Raw genomic sequence first — 10,831 nt, 5'->3', positions numbered from 1 at the left:
TAACATACTTGTAAATTTTTTCTGCACTTTCTCCAGTACTTCAATATCCTTCTTGTAGTATGGAGACCAGAACTACACACAGTACTTCAAGTATGGTCTAACCAAATAAACTACAGTATTTTTCTGAGTTTTTACAAATCTTTTAGGGGGCTGGCTCCTTTATTCTGAGGAAAAAAATATAAAACATATCTATCCTTGGTCTGCAGGGACGTGGATTTTTAACCAGTAGTCCTCTGTGACAAACCTACCTAAAATACAAAGCAGAAAAAGTGAGTTGAGGGAAAGGATTTTACACTTTGTTTAGAAACATTGTTTATTTCTTTAAAATTCAGTAAATTGTTTTAATTTTAAATCTCCAAAAACCTAAGGATTTAGCTACCCCGTTCACCCTGATCAATACTACATTTCAAAGTAATTCACCGTCTGTGACCCCCCCTTTGAGCTTTTTGTGAGCGATGCATGTGATAAGGAATCATATTAACATAATTATTTGTGACAATAATGCACAACTGAGCAGCTGACCTTGGATAGTCCTTCTCCCATCCGGGTGGTTTTCTGAGTGCACTAGCACGCGTGCGCGGCCGCTGCTGTGGATCTTTGCTGGCAGGTAAGGCAGGAGTGACGCCGATTTGTGGCATTAAATCTAAATGTAGCTCGGGCGGTCAAATGGTCTCCGCTCCGAAAACACCAATCCTCCCACCCACTAAAATGCTGTTTATTTATGTGACTTTCAAATGAACGTCGTGCTACAGAACTTAAAGCCAGCTTGTCCTTTCCCCGCAGGTCTCAGCTGGTGACTGTCCGGATTTGACCGTTTCGCAGCCGCGATGTTCGCTTGCGCTAAAGTGGTATCGGCCGCAGCTGCGGTAAGTGGTCGTCGGACAGACAAATGCCCTGTCTGCCTCACAAGAGTGTGAATGTTAGTCCCGTCCGTGTAGGAAGAAATTCAGATGGGGAGTGCTGCTCCCCCTCCGAGAGAAGTACTAGGCCCAAGGATTTGTATTTATCGCTTTTCTTTTCGGTCTGCAATCTTGGTCTGAAAAGTAATATTTCTTGGAAGCTGAAAGCACCTTGTTCAATCAATACTGGACAGGGCCCAGCAATACTAAGGGTTAGATTTAGGTTAATTACCCTGGCAATAACAAAATACACTGAGATTGTAGTTGTTAGTGATTAATGTATTTGGAAATATTAATTGTAAAACTGTCTGCCGACTGAAGTGGCACTTCAAACTGGTGTATCTCATTTCTACTGTCTGTCACCTGAAAGTGTCTGTCCTTGCAAATGGTTACAAAAGCCGGGTAAACTGAAATGTATTTTGCAATACGATCTATTATAGCAGCCCTGGACGCTTGGACTTGTCTGTGAAATTGATTTGATTGCAGTTTGCCCTTATTCTTTGACTTTGATCACTGGGTTTTGCAGTCAAGGTTAGTCCAACGTGACAGATTGTAGCAGGTGGACCCTATCAGTTAGGCATATGTGTGTGAAATAGTCACTCAAAACTGGGTATGTACTTTTGGGATCAGACAAAACTGTCCTGCACTATTATTATGACTGCTACCAGAGTAACCATTGGCTGTGTTCTTTAAACTCTGTCTTTGCATCCCACCCCCCCCCCCCCCCCCCCAAAAAAAATACAGATAGTAGTTTTATTCTCATTTTTGGTATGCTTCAATGACAAGAAAAGTTGTTTTGGTGCAAAACTTCAAAAAAATGCTATACCAAGATGTTACATGTGGTATGCATGACATGTGATGTGTAGTTTCATTTTTTTGTTAAATTTTGCCTTGAAAATGTTCCTCCAGCTACAAGAGTACCCTCCTAATGATGTAGGTGAAACCACTGCTCTTAGAGCAGTACTTTTACCTGCATTACCATTATGAGTGAAGGGGGTATGGACAAGTGGACTGCAACTAATCGGGATAGTAGCAGCTACTTTTTTGGCCACAGTTATCTTTCTTTTTGGCATTACTATTGTACAGTGATAAGCAAGCAAAAGAAGAGAATTTTCTTTTGTGCCTCCCAGTTTTTAGACTGGGGAGTAGCTTTTTCAAATGTCAAACTATACCAAGTCATACCATTTACAATGGTTGATGGGAGTCAGAATCTGTTATTTTGGCTCCTTGTAAATGGCATGTTAGGATTCTTGATCTCTCTACAGTTACCTAGATGTAATGATGTTAGGAAATTATGCTAATCCTTTAGAAATCACTGGCTAGGTCTCAGTTGGAGTATTTGTCCAATTCTGGGCACCACACTTTAGGAAGGATGTTAAGGCCCTTTTCTTTTCTGGCTCTTGTCATAAAATCATAGAAGGTGGCTATTTATCCAATTTTCCATTACAAGATCCAATAGTCTCTGCTTGTTTCCTAGCATTTTATGCTCCAGTAATTCTCTGTGCAAAGAAATTTTCCTGGACATTCTCCTCACTCTTCATGGTGACAATTTAAATTGACTCCTCAACCAGAGGAAATAGACTTTATTCAATCTATCAATACTCTTAATTTTAAAAACCACTTTCAAATCTTGTCTGCACCAGTGACAATAGTCCCAGTATTTCAAGTTTCTCCTCATAACTATGATTTCCCATCCCTGGCATCACACAGGTGAACCCACGCTACACTCTCTCTCTGGCTTTGATGTCCTTTCTATAATGGGACATCCAAAACTGCACACAGTGCTCAACTGCGGCCTAACCAATGTTTGGTATAAATTTATCATTACTACTTTGCTGTTGTATTCTATGCCCATATTTATAAAACAGAAAATGCTTTTAACCTTTTTATGACTTACTTCTCTGAAAGTATAAGTGCAGGTACGTAATGTATCTGTTCATCTACAGCCGTCAGCATCTTTCCTTCCTTTCTCCTCCCAAAATATATTACCTCTCACTTGTCCACATTAAATTACATCTGCCATGTCTACATACTCCATTATGTCTTCCTGAAGGAAAATGTGTTCACAGTAAAAATAATTAAATGTGTGCACTTTCTTCCCCGCTTCTATCCTCACCTTTCCGTCCACTATGCACTGACCTGATAGTGAGGAAAATGGGTAACTTTCTTTCTAGTTACTGTTCTTGAATTGACCACCTGTGCTCCAATTTTTCTCTCCTTTTGAGAAAGTATTAGATTTGGCAGCTTCAGCTTGGCCAAGATGAGAACTTGTGGAAGGGGGCCTGCATTCTACCCATGTATGTTCTAGTGCTTAGAAGTGAACCTATTATTTCACTGGGTCACCTAAAGATGGTTGACAAATGTGTTGATATGTGACTTTTCTTAACTAGGTTCGCAATGGATCTGGAGCTCTTTATAGACCGCTTTCTGTGTCAGTAATGTTCACACCAGAGACTTGGACTGGAAAGGTAGGTTAAGGAACTTTTTTGTTTCTTAAACCATATGACAATTTTTTTAAGCATCATACTTGAAAAGTCTTGTCCCTCCCCTTTTTTCCCCGCTATCTACTTTGGTTGTTCATCCATGCACCATCTGTATCCATGGGATGGGTTACCGGGTGTTTCCCAGTGCCATCCAGCCTGCGCAAGCTGTTATATTTCCAAGAATGGCCCAAGCATAGCTTGCTATGACTTTTACTTGCCATAGGAGTGTGTCTGAGATCGTGGAGTCGGTTTGATCTGGTATCAGTAAAAGTGACAGTGAAGCTGTCAGATTGTCCTAAAAACCCAACAGTTCATTAATGTTCTTTACGGAAGGAAAGTTGCAATCCTTACCTTGTCTAACCTATATATGGCTCCAGTCTCACACCAATGTGGTTGACTCTTAACTGCCCTCTAAAGTGGCCTAGCACTTCTCCGCTGTATCACATCGCTTTCAAGAAGGCACACCACCACCTACTCGGAGCAACAAGGGATGGGCAATAAATGTTGGCCTTGCCAGCGATGCTGACATCCAGTGTAGCTGCAATTCATCACTCTGCCACTAAATGCTTCGTGATTTTTGGAAAGAATTTTCAGTCTCAATTAAATACGATTTCTGGAACTATACAAATTAGTTATTGGACAGCAAACCCTTTCAGTTTTCAAAAACTATGTCTATTCGTTGTGGTTTATTGATCAGGCATTGCATTGCAGAAGACTGAACAATTAGTGCTTTGTATGTATTGGATTCCGGTAAAAACTGCTGCCGATGATCAAGCTGCTCTTTCTGCTCTGATAGACTCAGAGTTGGACGGTTTAGTGTCTGTGGTACAATTCAATATAGACTTCAGAAGCACCAGACAGGAGATGCAGCTGAATAAATTATGAGTCTACCAATATAATGTGAGCTAAATTGTACTTGCTGTACTTGTACACAAATGTTTGAAGGTAATGAGTGGCCTGTTAGCACAAGAAGTTTCCTGTGTGAGAGAATAACACAGTGAGCACAAATTGCCAGTAGAATGATGCACTGATCCTTTGGACAAGACACATTGGTCTGACTGAATTGTTCCAACATGTAGATATCTTGTTCCAACAGACCAATATAAATTCAATTACTTGGTTTATTCTGGGACCATTAATATTTCAGATAGTCCCATAGTGGTGTAGATAGATCCTCTACTTCCTTATAACATTTTATGTTGCCTGCAGATTGATTCAAGCACCTTTTATTTCAAGGTTTTAATAAAACAGCAAAAGCTTCAAAATATAGTCCTCAAGTACTTTAGTGTTATTTCTTAGTCATTTTTTTAATCTCTCCTAAGCCCTTTCTCACATGCCTATTGTCAGGCCACTTATTGCATGTCTTCTGACAATGCTATTCTATAACCAGACACTAGAATGGGGTAGATAGAGTTGTCCTTATTTCTTTTATTCATGCCTTCAGCCACCAACATCCCACCCCCACCCACTCAAGAAGCATTTCATGACTGTCAAAAGGTGAGAGGAGAGAGCTGTAACCCATTATGACACCCATTCCCCTCTAATAGTATCGGGGATGAGGGATTTCAGTTATCCTGGCCTTGCTGAAGTATCTAGGGTCACTGTGGGATCACTTAACAAAAAAAAATTGGGTGGGTGCTTTCACTAGAATGTGCCCATCATGGGCGACCACTGGTAGACCTAATAGAGGCATTTAAAATTCTGGAGAGGTTTGATAAGGTAGATGTCGAGAAGATGTTTCCACTTGGGGAGTTCAAAACTAGGGGTCATAAATGTAAGATAGTCGCTAATAAATCTAATAAGAAATTCAGGAGAAACTTCTTTACCCAGAAAGTGGTTAGAATGTGGAACTTGCTACCACATGGAGTAGTTGAGGCAAGTAGCATAGATGCGCTTCAGGGGAAACTAGATAAGTACATGAGGGACAAAGGAATAGGAAGATATGCTGATAAGGTTAGATGAAGTAGAGTGGGAGGAGACTCCTGTGGAACATAAACACCGACATAGACCAGTTGGGTCGAATGGCCTGTTGCTGTGCTATAAATTCTTTGTACTTCTATGTGGAGAGACTAGAGAAGGTGGGATTGTTCTCCTTGGAGCAGAGAAAGTTAAGGGGAGATTTAATAGGTGTTCAAAATTACGATGGGTTTTGATACAGTAAATAAGGGGAAACTGTTTCCATTGGCAAGAGGGTTGGTATCCAGAGGGCACAGATTTAAAATAATTGGCAAAAAATCCAGGGGGGAAATGAGGAGAAATTTTTTTATGCAACGAGTAGTTATGATCTGGAATGCACTACCTGAAAAGATGGTGGAAGCAGATAAGTAGTAACTTTCAAGAGGGAATTGGATATATACTTGAAAAAGAGAAATGTACAGGGCCATGGAGAAAGCGCAGGGGAGTGGGACTAATTGGATAACTCTTTCAAAGAGCTGTCACAGACACGATGGGCCGAACGGCCGCCTCCTGTGCTGTATGATTCTACGACTGCCAAAAGCTTCCATCAGTGATTTTGATGTTACAATCATGTGGATGGAAAATTGTAATTGCAGATCTGTATACTAACCTAAATTATGTGGCATGCAAGCTGTTAGATCAGGCCCATGAAGTCCCTTCTTTTGTGCCTTTGGATGCAAAGATGATCTCAACTACAGTTCTGGGAGGAGGACTGGAAAAGGCTGATCCCTAATTTTAATTTTGATCAAGCAGGGAGCAATATTTTTGCACTAGCAGGAATCTGCCTATAGCAGTTCCCCAGGTCCAGTAATTGAGATGCAGCTTTCTCTCCCATCATCCTTGAAAACTTAATTGGAAAAAGTAGTTCTGCATCTTCAAGTAGGTCTGAAAGCATAAGAGACTACAATTCCAGTTACCCACTTGATTCATCCTCCTACCTCAAACACCTTACTGGTAAAGGCAGAATATAACCGAGGTGTATAAACTAGAAAGTCAGATTCAATTCCCAGTGTGAGTTGAGTTAGCTGATCTTGGGTAGATAATAGGGATGGTCCAGTTCACCTCAGTGCCCGTTGGGGAGGAGATTCAGGGTTCTTGCTCCTGCTTCTGCTTGTGATCCAGTGCCGACTGCTGGAAATTGTCTGCGTGGATGTTGGATGAAGACAATATCTAGCTCAATTATTGCCCGTGGAACCCTACCCCCAGTAATAGGGAGAGGGGAGAAAATTGGCAGACCTGGATATATGTGGTCAAAAAAGATCCTTCCTATTAGCTTCCTGATTCAGATATCATCCAGTTGATTCACTCTCATAAATAGTTCTAGCTGTAAGAAGATTTCAAGCTAATTGTACACAGTGGATTAAAAATGGCATAATAGTGTTTTTAAATGTGCGAGGGGGTAGGTTCTTGCTTTCCTTACTTTGGTCCTGTGGTGCTGAAATGGTCTGTGGTCTGATGCAGCGATAAATATAATAGATTATTGTATTTGCCACTGTACCATAAACTAAGGAGTGGAAACTGGCTTTAGAGGAAGAATCCATAGTTGCTGAACACCACTGCTGGTACAGGCCCAAACTCACAGACTTGCCAGTGTCAAGGATTGCTACTTTTAATGCATATGCCTAGTTTTTAGACGTTAGCAACAGAATCTTTTTATTAGCGTTTTCTACTGATAAATCCTTAACCGTTGCTTTGGGGGCCACCAGAACATGAAATCTGACCGTATTCTTTGAAAATGTTTTCATTGCCATTTTATTTTTTTTTAGTATGAATTCCCTATATATTCTCTCTAGTATCCTCCAGTTCCACTGAGCCTTGCACCATCTGAAAGTGGGTGACCGACTATCAGTCCTCGCTGTTGCTGTTGTAAGGTACTCCAGTGCGATGTGGTTAGTGCTATAAACTATCAGCTCCTTCATAACTTCCATATAGTTAACTTTTTTATGAGCAAAAAGTGGAGTTAAAAGGAGACTTACTGCAATCTTTGTGTTCAGATTCATCATGAAGCTGTTATCAGCTTCCAGTATGGCACCAACTCAGTTCTTAGAAGATTAATTGATATTTGAATTTCTCAAGTATTGAAAGATTGTGTATTTGAAGAAAAAATAAAAGTTCAGAGTTTGCATTTAATTGATTTCTCCTCATCTGATATCTATAATAATAATTCAGATTCATAGAAATCACAGCTACACTAAGCATGATTTCATTTATTTCTATCCATAGTGGCAATTGAAATTTCAGGTTGGAGTTGAGTTTTAAATCCCAAAAAACACCCTAGTTCTTTACAATCCTTTACTTTGCATCACTGGTTAACTTTGAGGGAACATTTTAATGCTGTTTAATATAGATATTTGTTTGGGTGGAGGTCTGGTGTTTTATAAATTTATGAACAATTGTTTTTGAGCACTATAGTGTTCGGAAACAATTGTTCATTGGTTTAGTCCAGTTCCTGATGATCTATACGCCCAACTAAATTTATTTGGTCTGTATGGTACATTGGTTCAGTTTTTGAATTCCTGAACTAGAATTGAATTTGAAAGACTAAAACCGTATCAAAGGATGTGTTTTGACAGGCAGAAGATAATGATGAAACAGGCTGAGAGGTTACAGCACCACTTCTAGATTAAATAGCAATAACAGGCACTGCTGTTAATGTTATCCACTGATTTCAGTGTACTAGGCTACTACAGGGATAACAACTCAAGGATTTCAATATCTTATTAAAAATATTGCACCTGCATGCACTTCCTCTACACTATTTGAATTTCTGTTGTCACATTTTTGTAAAACTTCTCCGGTCAACTTTTTCCCATTATAAATTCCTGTGTCCACATTTACAATGGAATTTGTTTATGTAAACTTGTAAGATTATAATTACACAGTTTGACTGCTGGGTGGGCTTGTGCCCAGACTGTAAATGTCACTCTGGAAATTTTCAGAGCCTGGGGCTGCCATTTTGGTTTTTCAGCAACTGTAATTTCAATACAAGTTTTTTTTTCATGGCATGATTTCAGTTCTATTAAAATCTTATACTCTGTGGTGGAGTTAATTATCCTCCTGCTTGTATGCCACTGTATCAATGTTTAAAAATAATTGAATGTCTCTCACTTCATTACCACAGTCTCTGATCCAAAATAGGAATAAATTGAGTACACTCCCGAAGATCCCTCTAGAAGCAAGGCGTGCCTTTTATTTTAATCAAGAAATCATGTTCTTCAGTTTATCTTTAATGCCAGATCAATGTTACTGGCACTTACTCACCAATAACCTGCTCACTGATGCTCAGTTTTGGTTCCGCCAGGACCACTCTGCTCCAGACCTCATTACAGCCTTGGTCCAAACATGGACAAAAGAGCTGAATTCCAGAGGTGAGGTGAGAGTGACTGCCCTTGACATCAAGGCAGCATTTGACCGAGTGTGGCACCAAGGAGCCCTAATAAAATTGAAGTCAGTGGGAATCAGGGGGAAAGCTCTCCAGTGGCTGGAGTCATACCTAGCACAAAGGAAGATGGTAGTGGTTGTTGGAGGCCAATCATCAGCCCCAGGACATCGCTGCAGGAGTTCCTCAGGGCAGTGTCCTAGGCCCAACCATCTTCAGCTGCTTCATCAATGACCTTCCCTCCATCATAAAGTCAGAAATGGGGATGTTCGCTGATGACTGCACAGTGTTCAGTTCCATTCGCAACCCCGCAGATAATGAAGCAGTCCGAGCCCGCATGCAGCAAGACCTGGACAACATCGAGGCTTGGGCTCATAAGTGGCAAGTAACATTCGCGCCAGATAAGTGCCAGGCAATGACCATCTCCAACAAGAGAGAGTCTAACCACCTCCCCTTGACATTCAACGGCATTACCATCGCCGAATCCCCCACCATCAACATCCTGGGGGTCACCATTGACCAGAAATTTAACTGGACCAGCCATATAAATACTGTGGCTACGAGAGCAGGTCAGAGGCTGGGTATTCTGCGGCGTGTGACTCACCTCCTGACTCCCCAAAGCCTTTCCACCATCTACAAGGCACAAGTCAGGAGTGTGATGGAATACTCTGCACTTGCCTGGATGAGTGCAGCTCCAACAACACTCAAGAAGCTCTACACCATCCAAGATAAAGCAGCCCGCTTGATTGGCACCCCATCCACCACCCTAAACATTCACTCCCTTCACCACCGGCGCACTGTGGCTGCAGTGTGCACCATCCACAGGATGCACTGCAGCAACTCGCCTTGGCTTCTTCGACAGCACCTCCCAAACCCGCGACCTCTACCACCTAGAAGGACAAGAGCAGCAGGCGCATGGGAACAACACCACCTGCACGTTCCCCTCCAAGTCACACACCATCCCGACTTGGAAATATATCGCCGTTCCTTCATTGTCACTGGGTCAAAATCCTGGAACTCCCTTCCTAACAGCACTGTGGGAGAACCGTCACCACACGGACTGCAGCGGTTCAAGAAGGCGGCTCACCACCACGTTCTCGAGGGCAATTAGGGATAGGCAATAAATGCTGGCCTCGCCAGCGACGCCCACATCCCGTGAACGAATGGAAAAAAAACACCACCTGCACGTTCCCCTCCAAGTCACACACCATCCCGACTTGGAAATATATCGCCGTTCCTTCACCGTCGCTGGGTCAAAATCCTGGAGCTCCCTTCCTAACAGCACTGTGGGAGAACCTTCGCCACATGGACTGCAGCAGTTCAAGAAGGCGGCTCACCACCACCTTCTCAAGGGCAATTAGGGATGGGCAATAAATGCCGGCTTCGCCAGCGACGCCCACATCCCAGGAACGAATTTTTAAAAAATCAATAGATGGGGACAGGGAAAATAGAGAAACTAGGGAGAGAAGGGGACCAGGTCTAGGGTAGGGTACCAAGGGTATTCGATATTTAGGAAGGACAGTCAAAATGGAAAAGGAGGTGGGGTGGCGTTGTTCGTAAAGGATGAAATCGGAGCAATAGTGAGAAAGGATATTGGCTCAGAAAATCAAGATGTAGAATCAGTCTGGGTGGAGTTAAGAAGCACCAAGGAGCAGAAAACACTGGTGGGAATTGTCTATCGGCCTCCAAACAGCAGTGGTAATGTAGGCGACGGCATCAAACAGGAAATTAGAGATGCATGTAACGAGTACTACAGTAGTCAAGGGCAATTAGGGATGGGCAATAAATGCTGGCCTCGCCAGCGACGCCCACATCCCGTGAACGAATAAAAAAAAAATCAAGGGTGACTTTAATCTACGTATAGACTGGCCAAACCAAATTATCAATAATACTGTGGAGGGTGAATTCCTGGAGTGTGTATGAGATGGTTTTTTTTTAGACCAGTATGTTGAGTCAACCAGGGAACAGGCTATCCCAAATTGGATATTGTGCAATGAGAAGGGGTTAATTAATAACCTTGTTGTGCGGGGTCCTTTAGGGAAGAGTGACCATAACATGATAGAATTCTTCACTAAGATGGAAAGTGAAGTAGTCCAACCTGAAACTAGGGTCCT

The 10,831-nt window shown here is 41.9% G+C and overlaps 1 protein-coding gene across 1 annotated transcript in view; it reads left to right on the top strand.

Annotated features, from left to right (window-relative positions):
• The first annotated feature begins 531 nt into the window (after positions 1–531).
• LOC137323727 (ATP synthase F(0) complex subunit C3, mitochondrial-like) overlaps positions 532–10,831 on the top strand; it is a 30,381-nt gene continuing 20,081 nt past the window's right edge. Inside the window, exons 1-3 of the mRNA XM_067987587.1 lie at positions 532–607; positions 784–866; positions 3,290–3,367. Of these exons, the coding sequence (XP_067843688.1) occupies positions 828–866; positions 3,290–3,367 (117 nt within the window). The 5' untranslated portion in view covers positions 532–607; positions 784–827. The remainder of the gene's footprint in view (positions 608–783; positions 867–3,289; positions 3,368–10,831) is intronic.

Source organism: Heptranchias perlo, chromosome 7, assembly GCF_035084215.1.
Source record: "Heptranchias perlo isolate sHepPer1 chromosome 7, sHepPer1.hap1, whole genome shotgun sequence".
Lineage (NCBI taxonomy): Eukaryota > Metazoa > Chordata > Chondrichthyes > Hexanchiformes > Hexanchidae > Heptranchias > Heptranchias perlo.
The sequence above is the reverse complement of the archived record's forward strand: the minus strand, read 5'-3'. Positions and strand labels throughout refer to the sequence as shown.